General features: G+C 38.0%; 1 protein-coding gene and 1 long non-coding RNA gene across 4 annotated transcripts in view; one reads left to right on the top strand and one right to left on the bottom strand.

The window, feature by feature from the left end:
* SUSD6 (sushi domain containing 6) overlaps window positions 1-22,189 on the bottom strand; it is a 112,850-nt gene that overhangs the window by 10,329 nt on the left and 80,332 nt on the right. For all 3 annotated transcript variants that reach the window (XM_007473114.3, XM_001370155.4, XM_056810957.1), the window contains one exon: window positions 969-1,166. In XM_007473114.3, the coding sequence (XP_007473176.1) occupies window positions 969-1,166 (198 nt within the window). The remainder of the gene's footprint in view (window positions 1-968; window positions 1,167-22,189) is intronic.
* The window catches only part of LOC130456332 (uncharacterized), a 125,133-nt gene that overhangs the window by 31,630 nt on the left and 71,314 nt on the right, over window positions 1-22,189 (top strand). The gene's annotated exons all lie outside the window — the stretch shown is intronic.

Here is a 22,189-nt window from a genome sequence, read left to right as displayed (position 1 = left end):
TTGATTTTAAAAGATTACTCTGTTACAAAAATGAATACTATGGAAATAGAAATCGAGTGTATTATGTATAACCCAGTGGGACTGCTTGTCAGCTCCAGAATGGGGGAGGGAGAGAACATGTGTGTGTATATATATATATATATATACATATATATACCATTATATAACCATGGAAAAATACTTAAAAAACAAAACAAAAAATTAGGTGCAAAACTTTGCTCATCTTGATTCCTAAATAACCATTACTGTCAGCAGATCTCCTGAAATTATCTCCCTCTCTGAGGGCAGTAGGAAGTTGTTATATCAATTTTGATCTAGTAAAATCCAGCATAATACCTTAGATTTCACCCTATAGAGCAACAACAGCCTGTGACACTGGATTGGGAATGACCCACTGTTCTCTGGCTTCTGTCATAAACACTCATTTTTCTTTGCTTCTCAGGATTTCCCCTAAGGTCTTATGGGTTATAAACATGGTTTGGGATTAGAAATTCATTCATGAAGCACTGAATGACACATTTTCCTACAGGCTGCATGGGTTTTCCTGTTATGTGAGAAATAAGGGGAGAGATCTCTCTAAGCTAGATGGTTGTTCACATAACAAGAGAGTGAATTTCCAGTGGGGGGATGTGGTAGGGGGAGAAGTGGAGAATAATAATCACTGTGTCCAGCAGATGAGGCTCAAAGGTCACAAGCAAAACATCAGAGACTGAGAATCAAAAGAGTAAGCCTCTATGCCAGGGAAATATCCTGGCAAATTATCAAGCACCTTTGTCTTTCTCAAGAACATAGGATCTGCAAGAAGGGGGATAATGGGCCACTGGGAGTTGTGATTTACCAAATTACACTGCCCTAATCCTTTGTCAGAACAAGGACCACAACAGGGAGGGAAAAGAATCTACTTCCCACTTAAAAAAGGGAATTGGAGTTTCTCCCCCATAATCCTTTAGCATCAATGATGGACTAACCTTGGCTGTGGTGGCAGCTGACCTCCATGGCTGGGTTCCATTCCCCATCTTTACATGTCAGGTATTTGTAATCACCCTTCAGCATGTAGCCTTCATCACACAGGTACTCAATGACACTGCCTGATGCCAAGGGATCTTTACAGGGGGTTGGGTGGCAGATGAAGCCACCATTTTCTGGTTCTGGTGGTCGAGGACACACTAAAAAGAAAAAAAAAGATATTTAAATAAAATAATTTTTATGGCTATTTCAGCTAGATGATACAGCAGGAAGAATTGTGCTGAGCCCCAACAAGGGTTTTTGGTGAAGAATCAAGATGTCAGAGTTGAAAAGGGAAATGGTCTGATAACAGGGAAATTTAGCTCCTGAATTTTTACCCTTCCCTTTCGCCATTAAAAACAACAACCCCCCCCCCCCCCCAACTCTTACCTTCTCTCTTAGACTGCAGTAAGGGCTAGGCAATGAGGGTTAAGTGATTTGCCCAGGGTCACAAGTTAGGAAATGTCCGAGTTCAGATTTGAACATAGGACCTCCCATCTCTAGGCCTGCCTCTCAGTCTACTGAGCCACCTAGCTGCCTACTCCCTTTCCCATTTTGCATTCAATTCACAGAAATCAAGCAAGGAAGGAAGAAAAAAAAACTATATAATATAATATATAATAATCCTTATTCTAACATACCTCACTACTACACTGATTTGGACATAACATAAAGCCAGATGTAAGAGTTAGCCTAGAGGGAAGATATTAATTCTATTCCTCATCCATGTTTTGAAGGACTTTTATAGTCTAACCAAAATGAACTAAATTCAGAAAGTCAAAGCAGAGGCCTAGGTTTGTGCTTTAGAAGGTTTTAAACCTCTCTTGTTCCCAAAGTTCTAGTAGTATTTGTTTCCTCAGAGTCAAGAGCTTGGTGGTTGAATCAACCTGTTAAGATAGGTCAATCAATGCTCCCTTACCTCTTCTACCTTCAAACAGGCCTAGTTAACCATAGGCCCAGGGTCTGAGAGCATAGTATGGGAATCTGGGCCAATGAAGGAAGCAACAAACACACAGAACAAACAAATGGCAGCTAGACAGGGAGGAAGGATATGAGAGACCTCTGGCAACCTCCCAAACCACTAGATCTACAGATATACTATCCTGGGGCATTTAGTGCAAGGCCCTCTCAGAAAAGGAAAACAGAGGGAATACTGAGAGAAAAAAAGGGAGGGAGAAGGACATCACTCACCCCCACCCCCAAATTCATGAACTTTTCCTTAGGCTTAAAAATGTTTCCAAGACCAAGAGCTTCTCAAGGGAATTATTCTCAGTTTGGCTGAGAGATATAACACCCTCCCCCCAATTCTCTTCTTGTTTTCTCCATGAATATCACTTTCTCTCCTTGAGTAACTGATATTTGCTGTGGTTGTGATGACCTCTTTCTTACAAAGGACCACACACCTGCACACACATTTAGGGATACAAATGGCAGATCCAGTCAAAGAGTGTTGGCTTTGGAGAAGATACCATGAGTTGTGTAATGTAGTGATGTTGTGTTTCTCATACTGGAGATAGTAGCTCTTCTCCCCTCTTCTGGAGGGAACTGCTGTCAAGGGGATGCCAGAATGATGGTGGAAAAGGCAGCTGCACCCACCCACCCCATATTTTTCTTTCCCCTTTTCTGGAAGTGGGGGGCGGGTGCCCTCTGAGCTTTGAAAAGGAAGAGGGGGCTAAAACAGTTGCCTGTGGTCCTCCTCATGCCAGCTGACTCAAGCATACTGAAAAATGGGGCAAAAAAAAATGGGTGAGCTTAAAAAACTGAGATTTTAACCTCATTTGCTGTGTTATGTGTAAAGATAGAGTATTAGCTCAAATGTGAATGGTTGAACTACCCACTGGAAGAGTTACTGGACCTCTCTGGTCCTCAAAGATTCCTTCTAAGATCCTATGGTTTCCAGTATCACCTTCAACTAATCAAAGAATTTAGTACTTGCTATGTAGAAAAGGTACAAAGAAGCCCCTTATCCTCAAAGAACTTATGATCTAATTGCAGGAACAGGTCATGACTATATAAAAAGGTAACAAATTTAAGAAAGAAGGCAATATGATAAACGTCAAATGAATAATGTGGAAAATGCTATAGGTATAAAAAAAAAGAGGGAGTTAAAATTAGATGGTCTTTTATTAAGAATCTCCAAGCTCTCAACCTCATGATTCTAAAGATCACTGCAGAGTTCAAAGAAAGAAGATAACATTCTGGGCTTGGGTGGGCAGGGAAGTAAAGAGGTAGCATTTGAATCTTGAAAAATAGATAGAAATCAGTGAGGGAGAAATGATTGGGTCATTTCTAGTGTTTGTTTTTAAACCCTTACCTTCCATCTTAGAATCAATACTGTGCATTGGTTCCAAGGCAGAAAAGTGGTTAAGGGCTAGGCAACGGGGGTTAAGTGACTTGCCTAGGGTCACATAGCTAGGAAGTGTCTGAGGCCACATTTGAACCCAGGACCTCCTGTCTCTGGGCCTGGCTCTCAATCCACTGAGTCACCCAGCTACCCCTATGGGTTATTTCTATTGTTAAAGCCCTTGGCCCCACTTCACAAATCATAACCACCTTCTTGTTAATCTTTTGGAAGGAAAATAGCTACCACTTATTTTAAAGTAAGAATGTATTTAAGCAAATACCCTAATGAAATTAATTCCATACCTCCTAAAGAAGGAGATACTCTTACATTACTACTGGTAACCCTCAGTCCTTGTTCTTTTGAAAGTTTACTTGCTTTCTTAAGAAAAGACCTTACCAAGATACTCTGACCTTTACAAACTCTCCCTCTTATTCAGGACAATAATTTTCCTACAAATCAAGGGGCTTACTTTTTAGCTTTCTGTGTGCTAATTGGTTCACTTCTTCTAGTTAAGTGTTTCCTCAGGAGCAAAGTTTTCCATCAATTTTATTGTAGAGCATCACAGTTTCCAAAAACAGGTAGGATATAACATTCAATTTACTCTGGTTTTCTAAGGGAAATTTTATCTTCTAGGTTTCAGTTATTACCCAGAATATGAATACCCCAGACAAAGAGCAGTCTTAATTCAGTAAGGCAAAACCAGCATGACAAATACATGAAGCTAAAAAGGTTAGAGAAAGGAAAAGGAACTAGGACATTTAAGGTTTGGTTTTCCAGAAGCTGTCATCAATTCAAGGCAGAAAATGTGGGCAACTAAAAAAGCTATGTATCTTTAAGACACATAAGGGGCAAAGAAATAATTTGGTATTGCTTCTGCCCATTGGTACTGAGTCAAAGTCTCTGAATCCCAATAGAGATCAGTCATTTGTGATGGAGACTCTGAGCTATTACCTCTAAGAGGCTGCTTAGAGTGAAGCAGGATAAGAGATCATCAGGGAGGATCAAAAGCCCTACAAGAAATCAATCAGCTTAGCAGGTATGAGGAGTCCCCATTTCTGGACTTAATCTACTCCTTGGGTTGTCTAAATGACAATGCCTGGATGCCAGAGGTTATTTCATGCTTGGTCCATTAATATGGAAGATAATTAACATATCTGACTGGCATGTTCCATAATTTAAAAAGGGAGTAGGGGGAAAGCCCACGTAGAAAGAAATAAGTTTGTCTCCCCTGCTTGGCTTTCCATGATTGCTCTCAGTCATTTGTCTCTCTAGTGAGCATAGGAAGTATAGCTGCTCGCTTCTAGTTCGGGGGCAGGGATAAATTAAAGAGAAGCAGGTGACAATCCTTGGAATTGTTCCTGTGACTTGTAGGTATTTTTGACAACCCCAAGATTTGCCTGAGGTCACATAGCTTTGTGTGGTAAGCAGCCAGGCTAAAATCCTGGGCTCAGCACATGACCTTTACACAAGCCTATGTTGTCATTTGGTCACACTAGCATAACAGAATATTCATTATATAGAACTCATATAATTGGAACCCTCTATTAGCCATTTACAATCATGGCTGTTGTGGTGATTTGAGGTAACAACAAAAACAAGCCATCATATTTAATAATAAAGACAACTTCAGGGTATGTCCGGGACATTCAGCCCAATCTTCTACACCTGCAGAATAGTATATAATAGAATTGTTCACAAAGATGACTTAGGCCTTTTTTGGGCTTGGTACTACACTTTACAAATATGATCTTGTTTGGCCCTCACAACAACCCTGGGAGGAAAATGCAATTATTAGCCCTATCTTACAGTTAAGGAAACAGAGGCAGGCAGGTTGAGTGACTTGTCCAGGGCCACACAGCTAATAAGTATCCAAGGCTGGATTTGAACTTAGATCTTCTGACTGCAAGCCCAGTGCTCTAGTCACAGTGCTACCTTCAACTCCTCATCTATAAAATGGACTAAATGACCTTTGAGATACTTTGTAACTCTAAATCTGTGATCTTAAGATGATAATGATAACAAATGTCAACTAATATTTAAATACTGCCTTAAAGTGAAAAAAATTTATTCTGAACACCCAAAAACCGAGCCTTTCAATGATAGGTGTAAAACTGAGTGGAATTGTTCATCGGCTCTGGGAGGAGGGAAAGAACATGAATCATTTAACCATGGAAAAATATTCTAAATTAATTAATTAAATACAAAATTTTAAAAATCTTGATATTAAAAAACAAAACAAACAAAAAGAAAACCCTTACCTCCATCTTAGAATCAATATGAAGACAGAAGAGCAGTAAGAGCTAGGCAATGTCTTGCCCATGGTCACGCTGCTGGGAAGCATCTGAGGCCAAATTTGAACCTAGGACCTGGTTCTCAATCCAGTTACCTAGCTGTCTCCAACATGTTTACTTTCAAAATGCCCTGCTTATCTGTGCTTCTTTCTGAACTTCCTTCTGCAGTTAAGGGCTAGGTAACCAGGGGGTAAAAGACTTGACCAAGTTGTATATTTTTGCATTGTTTACTTATTTTCTCTAGCCTTAATTCCAAAACTGGGGAACTGAGTCAGGATTAGTTGCCACTTATTGCTGTTTTTGGATGGATTCTTCACCTCTTTGGCCTTGATATGGGCCACCATGGGTTCTCCATCTTGAGGGATTAGGTTAACCCCAGATGTTTGAAGAGTGGAATGCTGGTCTTTAGGATCCTCTATGGGCAAGGGTTCTTGGCCTAGGGTCTGTGAACTTGTTTTAAAAATATTTTGATAACTATTTTTTAATGTAATTGGTATCCCTTAAAATTCTAGGTATTATATATATTTTCATTTGAAAATTTTATTTAATTGATTTAGAATATTTTTCCATGGTTACATGATTCATGTTCCTTCCCTCCCCTCTTCCCTCCTGTAGCCAACAAGCAGTTGCACTGGGTTTTACTTGTGTCATTGATCAAGACCTATTTCCATATTATTGATAACTGCACTAAGGTGATTGTTTAGAATCTACATCCCCAATCATATCCCCATCTACCCATGTGATCAAGCAGTTGTTTTTATTCTGTGTTTCTACTCCCACAGTTCTTTCTCTGGATGTGGATAGTGTTCTTTCTCATAGATCCCTCAGAATTGTTCTGGATTATTGCATTGCTGCTAGTAGAGAAGTCTATTATATTCAATTGTGTCACAGTAAAGCCATCTCTGTGTATAATGTTCTCCTGGTTCTGCTCCTCTCGCTCTGCATCAATTCCTGGAGGTTGTTCTAGTCCCCATGGAATTCCTCCACTTTATTATTCCTTTGAGCACAATAGTATTCCATCACCAACATATACCACAATTTGTTCAGTTAACCCCCAATTGAAGGGCATCCCCAAAAAAATTTTCAATTTTTTGCCACCACAAAGAGCACAGGTATAAATATTTTGGTACAAATCTTTTCCCTTATTATCCCTTTGGGGTATAAACCCAGCAGTGGTATGTCTGGATTAAAGGGCAGGCAGTCTTTTAAAGCCTTTTGGGCATAATTCCAAATTGCCATCCAGAATGGTTGGATCAATTCACAACTCCACCAGTAATGCATTAATGTCCCAATTTTGCCACATTCCCTCTAACATTTATTACTTTACTTTGCTGTCATGCTGGCCAATCTGTTAGGTGTGAAGTGGTACCTCAGAGTTGTTTTGATTTGATCATCATGTAAAAGCACATAATAAACAATAGTATCACAGGGACATAAGAGATTAATTGTAGGATGGTCAACGAGAGTACTGGCATTAGAAAATCACAGGCAATTACATTTTGTATAAATTCTGGTGCATTAGTGAAAATGAGAGAAGTAATATCTAATAGAGAAAATCCCAGGGTGATTTTATGTAGCTAATTCATCAGGTTTTCTGAGAGTAGAGATTCTTTGTATCAAGTTGACTGAGAGATGGATTTTGTAGCCACCTAGCAGCTTCCATAGGTCCCCCCACCCCCCTGCTGAGATAATGGCTCCAACTGCCTAAATTGACAATTAGACCCTTTGTCTCTTTGTTAGGACAGGTTCTTTGTCCTATTTAGCTGGCCAAACTATAAAAATAATTTTATGACGAGCTACATAAAATAAAATACTTAGATGGAAAAATTGTTCCAATATAGGTTGAAAACTGTTTAACACACCAATCAGTTTCAAACTGTTTGGATACTTTTGATAGAGGCAATCAAAAGTATCCTCAGTAATGAAGTGAAGCTCAAATGTGAACTTCCCTTCAGGGCCAGGCACAAGGATGCTAGAGACTCTTTATTATAAACATAAAATATTTATTGAAATATATAAGGATAAATAAAGGATTTCTAATTCCAAGGGATTCTAAATCCACCCAAATAAACTCCCAGGTTCCACAAAGAACTGCTTCTCCTGTGTTTCACAGGCTACATTAATCCTCCCTAATCTGATCCAAATTTATACTACCTAAATAAAACTACTACTAATATCCTTATAAATCTTAAACTTCATGTTCAAATTATAAAATAGCAAAGGCAAGCTGGTTGAGTCTCAACAAGAATCAAGTAGACTCATAGTCCAAACCAAAGACCAGGTTTTTCTTTGGTCTTCTCAGATATAAACCAATCTATAAAAACAGCAATAGATATTCAATAGTGTTTCCCAAATTGGGAAAGGAAAACACTAAGCTCCTTCAGACCTCCTCCACCCCTGAGAGAGAGTCTCTAAGAGTGTGTCTCTGCCAGTTTGCAGAGAGCAACTCTCAACTGCCAGAGAGAGTAATTGATATAGAAAAATGGTTATAATTGTCAGCAGTTGAAATTAATATGCTCTCAGCTCTACTTTAAACTCCTTTTCTCAAGCCAGCCACTTTACTTCTTATCTCTAAACTAATAAAACAATACTTACTTTCTAATATCACCCATAGGCTAATCTTAAAGAAAATAGGTAATTTTGTTCTGCCTGCAAGAACAGCAACAGCTTTCAAAACCATAAATTGTTTCCCTCAAAGTATAAAAAGTTTGCTAACTCTGTGAATTCTGCCCTGTACCTGCAGTCCATGAAAGGTATCTTTGGCAGCCAAATGGCCCAAAGGATAGAATGTTGGACTTGGATTTAGGAAGATCTAAGTTTGAATTCTGCCTATGATACTTACTATCTATGTGACACTGGGAAAGTTACTTATCCCTCTGTGCCTCAATTTCTTCATCTGTAAAAGAGTGGTGATAATAGCATATACTTCCTGGGATTATTGTGTCTCAAATTAGATAACATAAATCTTTTTTTTTTAACTCTTACCTTCCATCTTAGAATCAATACTGTGTTTTGGTTCTAGGGCAGAAGAGTGGTGAGGGCTAGGCAATGGGGGTTAAGTGACTTGCCCAGGGTCACACAGCTAGGAAGTATGATAACATAAATCTTTGCAAATCTTAAAGCACTATACAAATGCTAGCTATTCTTTGGTGTTCTTTCTACAACAATGTATCTCTGAATAAACTTTTTCTAGCTTATTATTACAAATTGGTAGAGCCATGCTTTCTTTCTTTCCCTTCTGTTCCAATCCTTCTTCCTTCCTTTCAACTTCCCTTTTTTCCTTTATCTGTTCTTTTAATTTTTCATTTGGCAATCTAGGTGAGAAGAGGTTCTGAACTCCCATATAATCAAAGGACCTGGATTTCTCAGGCTTATTTTCTTTATTATTCTGATTTTGTTTGAACTGATTTGTTTGAACCAGCTGGTTCTTACTAGATGTGGAACCCTGTAGTATTTTGTTTTTGTTTTGTAAGGGAGAATATGTTAAATTACCTGCAGTTTACTGCTGTGGAAGAGTTTAAATGAAATATTTGCATTTCCTGTTCTTGGTGGGAGAGAGAGAGAAAATGAGAGAGGAAGAGAGGGAGAGAGGAAGAGGAGAGACAGGGAGACAGGAAGAGAGAGGAGAGAGGGATACAGGGAGAGAGAAAGGAGAGAGATTCTTTGAAGTTTAAAGAGCATCCACAAGCCACAAGTACCAGTGTGATTTGTTTATTGCCTGGTTCCCTCTTTCTTTATGTCTCTTCAATTTGTTTTGTAGCCCTTGATGACTTCTACTTTAGCAGAGAAGCCTTTCCTTGAGTGTAAACATGGGCTAGGAGATAGAGAGAAAACCTTGAATAAGCCTCTCCTGGTCTTTAGCCTTATATTATGATAGGCCAAATTTAACAGTTCTCCATAAAAGACTTCCAATAACTGTATTTTTTTAAACTTAATTTTATCTTTCCCCTAATTACATGTAAAAACAGTTTCCCAGGAACTGTATTTTGCCTATACTTTATAAAGAGTTATTTAAGAAAGAAATTTAAAAACCACATAAAATTAGAACCATAATTTAAAGATGAAGGGAGAAATTGACTGGTCCTCCAAATTGTGCACAGCCATTATTTTTAAACCTCTGGAGGAAGTTATGTTCAGTGATCAGTGATGGTTTATATTTGCCTTAAATATAAAACTGACCATTACTTAAGTTGAAAAGGAAAAAAAATGGTAATTTCTTTTTGGCACAGAGAGTTCCAAAGAAGAAATTCTTAAATTTTTGACTGAAGTCTTGTCTGAGTATGTGGAAGCTAACAAAATATTTATTTTCATTTTTCTCTGTTAAATTATGTAAGATGAAACCTGCTTAAATTAAATTGAGAGTTAGCTTTACAAGGAGTGAGGAGTTTTCAATGATAAATTTTTAAGCTTTTAAACTGTTACAATTTCCTCTATTCTCTTGTCCAATATAGCTACCAGGACTAAAGAGAAGGTGACAGAAAAACACAGAGAAGAGGCTCTGAGTAGTTACCAATCTGCTTATTGAACTCATAAGACTTTGCAGGATAGTCTGTAGTTCAGGAGTCAGTTTAGAGCCAGAATTTTCCTTGGGAAAACTTATACCTAAGTTAACTTGGTAATTTAAGTAGCTTCAATTGCTTTTCTTTTTTTTTTTACTTTCATTTCTAAAACAATCTTCAGTTTTCATTTTATTTTACTTGCAAGCTTACAAGCGGAGTGTGAAGGTAAAGAAAAAGGGTCTTTGACCCCATTTTGGAGATATAGCCTCCATTTCTCTATAGATTGAACAAATCTTGGTATTTGAGTTTACCCCAGCTTAGTTTGTTCTACAAAGCTAAACATAGGAAAAGAGAAGTTCCAGACACTCACAAAAGAAACAAGTTATTTTGCAACTCATACCAAGCTAACATTAGAGAAAACAAGCCACTGTCCTCTCTGCAAGGACAATTGTAGACAACTGTGGGAAAGAGAAAAGAATCATTTCTCTCAGAATGCCAAATTTTCTATTTGGAGGGGGGAACTCTTTTGTGGTGTCCTTTCCAAAGTTTTGGAGTTGGGGAAGAGACTCTGGGAATAGATTCTTTCTGTATATGTCAGCAGAAAGGGAGAGAACTTCCTTTAGTGTTGCCCTTGTAACTAGGAGTCTCTAGTGTGTTTTTATCATAACAAAAGTAAGTCAGATACTCCAAAGAGCAGCAATCCTTAAAGAGAAAGTGAACCATCATAAAAGTGATATTTAAAGAGAGTTATGATTATAGAATCTGTGCCAGACAATGAGGAAGAAAAAAGACATGTCTTTCTGACAATGGGTCAAAAGGTACTTTCAGAAATGTTTTTTAAGACACAGAAAAATGGAGTGCTCATGTACTTATGTTCTCCCTTCTCTCGCATTCTAAAAAGGAGAGAATGTGGGTAGTGAATTCTAATTCTAGACCCAGTCCTGACACTAGGCTGTGTGACCCTAGTGATTACTTGACCCAAGCCCCTGTTTACTTGTCTATAAAACGACGAGGTTAAGATGGATGATTTCTAAGGTCAACAATGGGTCTAAAATTCTATGAATCAACATTGCATATGATTTTGGTGTGAGTGGTATTCTTACCCATTCAGTACTCTCCTTTAAAAAGTATGATGTCACCTTTTTTTTTTCTTCTGAGAGAAATTATACATGGTAGAAGAAATATTATGCCACTACAACTACCCTCCTTATTTCTATAGATCCCAGAAGACTGGTTTTAGGTTGGAGAGGGAAGGGTGGAGTGCAGGGCTCTCCATGAATTCATGGGGCTATGTTTAAATTTTACTTGGTTGCTCAAAGGTAACCCGGACATCTTTGACCATGTAAAAAACCTTCCTTTTTTTAATCCTCATCTGTTTTGGGCTGGTCAAATGTCATAGAATCTTGTAAAATCTTACAGAATAAGAAAAAACTTTAAGTTTATATAATTCGACTTGAACTACCAAATGGGAGAATCCTGTCTCATATTCTATCTTGGTGTTGTGGATAAAGCACCCAAATTTATAACATAACTGAACATAACTGAGGGAAAGAAAAAAGATTTCTCATGCCATTGCAACCTCTTTCTCATATGAAATAAACCTTCCCAGCAGTCAGACAGGAAGTTCATTGTCCAGTCTGGATCTCTATTTTCTCATGAGAACTTCCCACATGATTGGGGGGGAGGGGAAAGAGGGAGAAGAAGGGAAGCCAGCCTGTCAGTTCTTTTAGCTGGGGTATGGTGTCAGTGCAAAGGATGGACAAAGGGGAGGAAGAAATTATTCTGAAGTCTTACTGCCCTACTCAGACTGAAAATTCCTCTTTAAACTTTTACTAACTAGGCACTGACTTCAGAGCTCCTTTGTGGGATGGGATAACTCAGTGCTCTTCTTCTTCTGCCAACTTCATCATTACCTCTCCATCTCCTGCTTTAAAGAGCTGTAAGAAAAGTCATGGAAAACCTTAAAGCCCCAGATAAATGTGAGTTGTGATTGTAGAAACTGGCTTCAGATGCCAGATCTGAACTGTATATAGCCTTGAGCACCTAACCTTAACAGGCCTCAGTTTCTTGATCTGGTAACAAAAAAACAGAATTAAATGATCTCTGAAAGTCCTTTTCCGGCTTAAAGCTTATAATGCTAATGGTCACTCTCACTGGTTATACAACCTTTTCAGGAGAGAAATACTATCATGTCAAGGAGATTTAGTCATAATTATTTCATCTCTTCTCACACCATAACCCCATGAGAACTTCCTAATTCAAAGAGAGTCTTGTCACCCGGGGGAATATATTCACATAGGTAGGATAGTCAAATGCTGTGTGCGACCACAAATATTCTATATATCTCTTCTGTGTCCTATTTTCTTTTTTTTAAATAGTTGGTAAAACGTGTCCTGGAAGAACTTTAATAGTAAAAATACAAGCTTAAAAAGTTTCCTGCCAGTAGACTAAACATATTCCCAATGATAACAAAGACTTTAGATTTTATAAGCACCAAAAACCACTAAAAGAAGCGGACTGGCTAAACTGAAACTGGTTCCTTGATCTAACAATGCTGAATCTATGATTTGTGAAGATTTAACCCTGAATCCTGAAATGTGTTCCTATCTAGAAATAAGGTTTTTTACATCAGGAATTCAATATAATTTATAATGACAATATGAAAGACATTATGTCTGGGCTATGTGGAAGATTTGTGATTCTTTCAGTGTGGAAAACTCAAGGTATGGGAAATCCCTTCATCAATGCAGATCCCAAAGGTTCAAGACTTAGTAGATAAGTTCTAGAAAGTTGCTTGAGGTACCCAAAACTTAATGCGACTTGTCCAGGTTCACAAAGTCTGAACCTAGGTCTTCCTGATTCTAAGCCCAACACTTTTGGCTAGAACTAGGTTGCCTCCTATTCTGGAAGACATAATTCTCATAAATTATACTTAAACTTGAAAGACCCTTAGATTTTTAAGAAACTCCTTTGTACGAACTAAAAATTTTTCTATTTAATGTGTTCAGACAATTTGCTTTGCCCCTTTTCAACAGCACTGGGATATAATGGGCATATTCTTACAGACCACAATAATCTCTCTCCGAGGTCATAATGTCATATTCACCAAACTAAAATCTAAGAATCTATCCAAGGAGATAAGCTAAAAATCCCCTTTCCAGAAATAGCTGTTTTTGGGAAAAGGATACAAAGAGGAGGTGGAAAAGGGATGCTTTGGTGGAGGATGTGGGGGTGGAGATTGGAAAAAGAAACACTAATTACAATCCCCTCAAATTTGTAAGAAGTCAGCTCCTTTCCTCCGTCATAATTCAGCAGAATATCCCTGTTGCTGCAAGTTGATCAATAGCTCCCATATGGCCGGTCACCCTTTCACCTTCTGATGTTTTCACACTGGCTGACTCATAAAGCCTTAGGGGAACAGAATGCCATCTGGGGCTTGCTTTCCCCACCCCTATCTCATTGTTATGGCTGGGGGGGTGGGGGGAAGGGGGAGGCAGAAGGAAGGAAGAGACATCCATCCGGCAGTTCCAAGCTGGAATCACTGCCGAGTACTTAACCTTCCATCCTGCAGCAACCAAGGATAACCCTGCACCTGCAGTGAGGGAGGGTTGAAAATACAAGCCTAGACACAGGTTTTAATCTGAAGTACAGCGCCTTTGCCTTTGAGCTGTCTCTGGGCCAGTGGAAATAAATAGGATAAGAATCACTAATGCAAAATATTTTTGGAGTATGACCAATGCTTTTTTTTCTTGCCAGACTCTCCATAACATAATTCCTTCTTCAACTTCTCATGCAATTCTATCTTCCATCTGGTTCATAATTTTGCACTCCTGGGTGGCAGTGATTTCTTCCCAGAACTACCCAGTCTCCTTTATAAAGCAATCCCCAATAAGAATGAGGAAAAGAGGAACTTGGTACTTAGCAACTTATCCACAGATCTGTTAAGAATGAAAAATGATTTGGTAAAAATCTTGACTTCATGGGGGCAGCTGGGTATCTCAGTGGATTGAGAGCCAGGCCTAGAGACAGGCAGTCCTAGGTTCAAATCTGGCCTCACACTTCCCAGTTGTGTGACCCTGGGCAAGTCACTTGACCCCCATTGCCTAGCCCTTACCGCTCTTCTGCCTTGGAACCAATACACAGTATTAATTCCAAGATGGAAGGTAAAGGTTTATTTAAAAAAATAAAAATCTGACTTCAACAAGTCTTATTTGGGGCTGAGTAGGGGCTATATCTCTAAAAGCCTTATTCTCTAAAGGTCAGCTCAACTGTCATCTCCTCCATGAAGCCCTCCTATAGCCCTTAGCGTTCTTTCCTTCCTCAAACACAGGTACTTAGCTTTGGATTTGATGTATCCTCCAGGTAGAAAGTATATTTCTTGAGGGCAGAGTCTGGCCTATTTTTGTCTTTGTATCCTAGCACCTAACCAGTACTTTGCATATTATATTTGCATATAATACTTGGTGACACCAGGGTGGCTAGGGAAAGTAGGTATAGGAGTGACTTGATGTCCGGGACACCACTTTTTCTTTCATGAATGATCAAGGGAGAGTGACAATTGATGAGCATTTATTAAGAACCTGCTATATGCTGGGAATACAAAGACAAAGGATGAAACTATCTCTGCTCTCAAGAATCTTAGATTCTAAAAGGAAGAAAAGCACATATATAAATACTGAATAAATACGAAGTGAATAAGTAAAAGTAAGTTACAAAGTAATTACAAAGAAGGTAGTTACAGAAAGAAGATTCCTCTCTAGCAGTTAAAGGATCTTGGAAAGCTTCATGAAGGAGGGTGCTTGAGCTGCATCTTGAAAGAACTGAAGGAGTCTATGATACAGAGAGAGGAAGTGGCTTCTGGACATGGTAGTAAACTATCTCTAAGACACTGATGTCCTTGGTGAGGAACAGAAAACAGAAGTCAGTTTGGGGGGGCCAATACCCAAGAGGCTGGGAAGATAGGCTGGGTTGCAAAGGGCTTTAAAGGCTAAACAGAAGGGTTAATATTTTATCTGGGAGGCAATAGGGAGCCACTGGAATTTGTTGCATAGGGAAGCAATATGGTCAGATTTGTGCTTTTTTTTTTTTAAACCCTTACCTTCCCTCTTGGAGTCAATACTTTGTATTGGCTCCAAGGCAGAAGAGCAGTTAAGGGCTAGGCAATGGGGGTCAAGTGACTTGCCCAGGGTCACACAACTGGGAAGTGTCTGAGGCCAGATTTGAACCTAGGACCTCCCATCTCTAGGCCTGGCTCTCAATCCACTGAGCTACCCAGTTAAGGAAAAGCTATATGAAGGATTGGCTACAAATCAGAAAGTCACCCTTAAGTCAGTTGTCTGGGACATAAAATCATCGGAATAAATTTATTCCTGAAATATTTTTGCTGCATACCATTAGAATTTGTTCTTAAATTAGAAAAGTATAGTTTTTCTTACTTTTTTGTTTCTTTCTTCCATCTCCCAAAATCTGTCCCTGTCACTCTGCTTTTAAAAGAACTGTCCAATATGGCACCAAATACATTTAGGTTCAAACCTGATCTTTCTCCCGTTCTCAGTGCCCCCAAATATAGTTGAGACACAAACAGGGATCTCATAAGATTATTCTAGTTAGAAATCAGAGGAGACTTTAGAGATGCAACCACCAAATTTCACAGACTAGACTCTTAGAAAACCATATGTTACCATAATCTGAGTTCTGTATTGAATTTTTATTTATTTTGTTATTTTAATCTGGTTCAGGTGGGAATGTTGAGGGCCACATACCTTTCTTTTCTCTGAGGAATCCTTGCTTAAGTTACTTAAAGAAACCTAAAACAAAAACAAAAAACAAAGAGAACCTCCCCAACTTATTCCGTGTTCTAATACAGTATGTTCCTCTTAATGTTATCTGAAACTTGACTGCCCTTTGAATTCAGAATGCATGCTTTTTGGGAAGAGTCTGTATATAATTTTTCTTCTTCAATATGTAGTTAGGCCCCAACAAATTAAGTAGCAGCATCAAAACAGATTATCAAAGTTTGACATACACTTAGACAACAGGTAGAAGAGAATCTAGGATAGAGTCCTAACAATGTTTTTATTTGTTCTGCAGAAGCCAGAATGCTTTCCTTTTACTCAGGCCTTCACTTATTCTCAAACACAAGCTCAGAATCTAGCAGTTTTTTGTTTGTTTGTTTTTTAGCATATTATGTATAATATTATATATATATATATATATACACACACACACACACACACACACACACATATATATATATGGAGAGAGAGAGAGAGAGAGAGAGAGAGAGATAGCCTTTCACAAGTTGATAAGGGCAGAAGCAAACCTAATCAAGCCATAAGAACTCTCTTTAAAACTTTTTCACTAGAAATGGAATATGCAGGATTTATTTTTGTTGTATTGCTGATGAAAATGGGTGTGTATGTGGCAGGGAGAGAATGCTGAGGGGGGAAAAGTTTCTATTATTCTTGAAGTTTTAAGCCTTTCAGGTAAACCAGGGAGGGAAGAATAGGAAAGAAAGAGAAAATACATTTCAATAACTTCCTTTGATATTCTTTTTCAAGTTTCCTTTCACACTGGGAAGCAGATGGCCTATCCCTCTGAGGCTTGAATCCTAGAATGCAGCTGCTACCAGGTCCCAGTTTCAACAGCTGGGGTTAAAGAACCTCATTGCAGGAGGTAAACATCAGAAAAATAATGGCCTCTATTGTGCATGCATGTGTTCACATAGAGGCCCAATCTCACTGCTTTCCTAGAACTCTGGGTGGAGGAAAATACATTAAAAGCTTTTATGAGATTTGTAACTAGACCTTTAAATTAATAGAAAAGTACAATATAATGAAATATAATTTTATTTAGATATGACTTTGGGAAATTACTGGCACAATGCCTTTGGGAGGGGAAGGAAGCAAAAAATGGCAGCATAAATAGAAAAAGAACATAAAATATCTATGGTTCCCTCTATGTCCTACTTTATACTTTAATCCAACTCAGTCTAATTAAGTCACAGAGTAAAAAGGAGACTAAATTTTCATGTAATGGACTATAAAAGGGGTTGACATTCATAAAACATAAAAGTCTGTGTGTGTGTGTGTACACATAGATGGGTATAACTATGATTACATAATTAGGTACATCAAACTATTTATGCTGAATAGCGTAAAAACTCCTACTCATTATCATTTCAAAGTTGAAAGGGGGGGGGGGAATAGGAAATGAAGTATCTAATTGCAATCTTCTACAAAGCCAGCCATGCCCAGCTGGTGCCACAGTTGAATTCTCTTAATTAACACACTGCAAAAGTAAGAGCGAAAGACATCATGTGCCTAACAACTATAAACCAGGGCCAACCAAGCATAGGGAAAGTCTGGCAACATCTTCACAGTTCTCATTCCCATAAATGAATCTGTTGTGGTATGTTTTATCTTCATTTAAAAAATGTCCTTTCTGCTCTAGTCACCCACATTAGTTCAGGCCTTTATCATCTCCTGTCTGTTCTCTTTGCTTCCAGGCTTCCCCATTTCCAGTGGATGAGTCCATACATTCATTCACATTCATGGTTATAGCTAATATTTATACAGTGCTTTAAGCTTTGCAAATTGCTTTACAAATATTTCATTTTATCCTCACAATAACTCTAAGTGCTATTACTATTCCAATTTTACAGAAAAGAAAATTGAAGCAGCTCAAGGTTAAATGATTTTCCCAGGGTTACACAGCTATTAAGTGTTTGAAGAGGGATTTGAATTTAGGTTTTCCAGTTTGGGTCCAGTTTTCTATTTACCAAATCCCCTAACTCTGTAGCAGTAGTTAAGATTTTTAATTGTCCATTTCCCCCTATCATACCATCTTATAATTTATGCTCTGGTTTATGGTTTATTTATGCCCGTCTCTCTACTTTTCACTTGAAGTCATTTATTTTTCTTTACATCTTTTGTTGTAGAATTTCATTTGTAAGAATGTTGGCTTCATTTTGTTGAGCCTTTCTTGTAGTTTTTGGGGCCAATCTTTTTTTTTTTCCCACTTTGGAGATATGACTTGTGGTGGGGTTACTTCTTTTGGGTTTACCTCTTCAGCTTTTCTTAATTTGTAGTATTTCTTCACTGTATGGGTTGCTTTCTTCTGTTTACTCATTCTCAGTTCTTGGATTGGGATTTTTAAGGGCCATTGTCCAATGGCATTTTTAGATGGACTGAGCCTTGTTGTCCCTCCCCCTCTTCTATATTCTGGGTGCTACTGCTGACCTCAATGGGTTGTTTTATATTGGACCTCACTCTCTGCCTCAACCCTTGTCTTCTTGTTATTCACTGCATCATTCTGGTTGTAGTTGGTTTTTATCTTCTTCTAGCTCATCTTCAATTGGGAATTGGTTTTAGCCACCCTGACTCTAGTGGGATGTTAAAGATTATACTGGTCTCATAGCCTCCCCATTTAAAGACAGGGCCCATGTAAGGGGTGGCTTAAGTGTTACCTAGATGAGGCAAGTTCAACAGGAATCAACTGATAATACCAATAAGGATAGCACAAGTCATTTATCTGTTAGAAATCAGTAGTGGACCGACTGGGGCACCATAATACATGGTGAGCCACAGCTTTCAACAGATGGAGAAAGTGCCAGCATCTTAAGTGGTAACCTGAGATAAAAGCAGTTTATTTCAGACACTAGACTAAGTGTACATATTTGCACATGAAAGGATAGGATGCCTCTCTTCCCTCACAGGCCCCAAACCAGACCCAACATGTAAGGGAGAACAATGATGGTAGAAGAAAAAGAGCTCTTTATTTGTTCTTCCCCTCTAATGGCCTTCTAAGCCAGTGTGAGAGATTTTATTTCTCATCTAATCCATAGGCTGCAGCATATGCTGGTTAAGACTGGCTCAGTGCCCCCCTTAAATTTTCTACTCAGCAGAATATGGGATAGAAACCATCAGGGTTAACTCCCCTCCCCCAAAATCTGCTTTCTACATGGGCCTGAATACATGACCTCCTAGAACTTTCCTCAGTTCTGAAATTGGTCAGTGATTAGCTATGGGCTTAGCCAGAATGATGCCATCTAATAGGAGAAACTCAAGGAAGGGCCTGTTCATTCAGACTGGGATAAAATGAGAACAAATTATCACTGCACACTATAGGTGGACACTCTTTGCCTGACCCTCATCAAAGTAATAAATGTAGAACTTTAAACTGTTTTACCATATACATAATGACCTATTAACCAATTATATTCCATATTACCTAATGAATGCCCAATGACCATTTACTTTTCTGTACTGGGAATTTAAAAAAAAAAGCAATTATTTGCTCCCAATAATATAATTTTGCTAAAAAGTTGACTTTTCAATATTCTTTATGTTCACTGAGCAGGAATGCTGAGTGTGAACTAACTATAGTGAGAGGAGTAAACAAAACTTTATGCTAAATTCAGCTTCTCATCACCAGAGTGGTGATGTAGTTTAACTTTCTCATTTTATAAATAAGGAAACTGAAGTTTAGGGAAGTTGGCTCATTTGCCCAAGGTTATACAAGCCGTAAGAAAGAGATCCAGGATTTGTTCGACTTCAAATCCAAGTGTGCACGAATATGAAGAAATCATTTTGTTGAGAGTAGAAAACAGAAATTAATACATTCAAAATGTATTCATTTTGTCCTTACTAATATGTGAGAATGTTATTTCCCCTTGACAAAATGGAAACTATTTTTTCTTTGTATCCCCATCAACTAGTGTATTGCATGGCACAAAGTGGTATTGTTGAATGATTGAAAGTAATTTCTTAACCATTCCCTCAAAGGTCAAGAGATACATACTAAAAGTTCTCAAAGGAACTGCTAACTATTAACAACCATATGAAAGAAGGAAATGCAAATAAAAATAATTCTTAGGTTTTATCTCACACTTAAAAATTGGTAAAGAAAATGAAAGATGGGAATAATTAATGTTGGCAGAGTTACAGAAAGACAAGCAGATTATTACACTGTAGACAGAGCTCTAAATTGATCCAACCTTTCAGAGAAACAATTTGAAATTATGCTAAACGACTAAAATTTTCATGTTCTTTGACAAAGAGAGATCTCACTGTTAGGAATAATAAAAGACCCCATTTACTATCTAACTAGTGTTTACACAGCACTTTAAAGAATCAATGTAGAGAAGTACAGGAAAACATATATGAACTGATACAAAGTGAAGTGAAAAAAAAAAACCAGAAAAATACACAATATAAATAGAAACAACAACAAAACAATTGAAATAAAATCATGGTTAGTTTGCTGATCTCCTTTTAGTTATCTTTTTCATTCTTTGTTATAAGAAATAGTTCTCTGGGAGATGTGGAATAGAATCACTAGAAATGTATATATGATATAAAAACAAGCTATCAACAAAATTTTGTTTTTAGAAATAAGTGATTTTCTGATGTGACCACTTACTTGTTCTAGTTTGTTTTTAGAGATTCCATAAAACTACACTTTGTGCTTCATAATTTAAATGACTAACCACAATCCTAGGAAAACTATGAATATAGGACTAGAAAGACAGGACTCAAAAAAAGCTATGGCATACATATTGTTCTCACAAAGCATAGAACTACTAAATTGCATTCATCAATTGTTGTAGTGGGAGGTAGGTAATAATACTAGTAAAAGATGATTTACAGTGATCCCTCACCCATCGCAGGAGTTTGTTCCAGAGATCCCTGCAATAGGTGAAAATCCACAAAGTACTGGCATGCTGCATTTCCATTGTGCACAGTATGGTATTCATCTGCAAAATCCCATGACATAGTGAAAACTCCACAATATAGAGTTTTATATATATTTATATACATATAAATATATATAAAATAACTCGCAATACAGTGAAGTCACGATAAGTGAACCGTGATATAGCAAGGAACGACTATATTTTTAAATAGCTTTGACAGTTCAATTGTAATCCCATTACAACTGGGTCCAAACACTAAAACCCATGCCAAGTTGTTGCTATTGTTTTTTGTTTTGTTTTAAAACCCTTACCCTCTACCTTAGAATCAATACTATGTGTATTGATTCCATGACAGAAGAGTAGTAAGGGCTAGACAATGGGGCTTTAAGTGATTTGCCCAAGGTTACAAAGCTATGAAGTGTCTGAGGCCACATATGAACCCAGAACATCCTGTATCTAGGCCTGGTCCTCAAACCACAGAACAACCTAGTTGCTCCTTGCAAAACTGTTTTTAATCTTTAAAAGCCTATTTCAGGTTGTATTCCTAGATGGATGCTTTCTCATGCTATTCTCTTGGCTAAAAATTTAAGCAACTTTTCTTTTGTTCTTTTGACCTTTATGTTCTCATTTAGCACCTAGCTTCTTTAATACCAACACATACTCTTCTGTGGACCAGAGGCTCTTAATTTTTTGATTAGTGGTTTCTTCCAGTAATCTGGTGATTACTAGATCTAGAATAAGGGTCTAAAGTAGAATCCTAATTGATTGGTGTCCCTGAACTCTTATTACAGCCATCAGATTATTTATGAGACTTGAATTCAGCTGCCCAGTCCTGTACTGGATTTCCTTGGCTCATTAGGAGAAATTCTCTAATTCTTAACAGTTCCTACCCTTAAGATTTTGATGCAACTGTAAGTCATTGGTGTCTCTCAATGGGTCTTTCCACATTGTGCAGAATCACCATCAATTATATTAGCACCAACTTCTGGTAGGGCTGAACAAGCTACTGGCTAAAGCATCACTGACAAAAGCCTTTCAATGATGGCTGGTTCTGAAGAGGCAAACAGAGAAGACTCATTTGTCAAGTTTATCATTTCAATTGGTGATGCTCTCCTTGTTGTTCCAGTTGCAAGAAGCACTACCCCTGGGGCCTAACTCCTTAATGGTTCCTTAAGGAAGGATGACTCCTGGAGCTATAGTGGGGGGGGGGGGGGGGGGGGGACACACAAGGGCAAGAAGAACACCAAAACAGGTTGTTTCTAGAATCAGTAATTTTCTAACAAAACCCCCAGGTCTATTTTAACTGTTCCTCTTCCTTTTATCTATAAGAATATACTTTCCTTAAAAGAACTGT

The sequence above is a fragment of the Monodelphis domestica genome, chromosome 1 (assembly GCF_027887165.1).
Source record: "Monodelphis domestica isolate mMonDom1 chromosome 1, mMonDom1.pri, whole genome shotgun sequence".
NCBI classification, from domain to species: domain Eukaryota; kingdom Metazoa; phylum Chordata; class Mammalia; order Didelphimorphia; family Didelphidae; genus Monodelphis; species Monodelphis domestica.
This window is presented reverse-complemented; position numbering and strand designations above follow the sequence as displayed.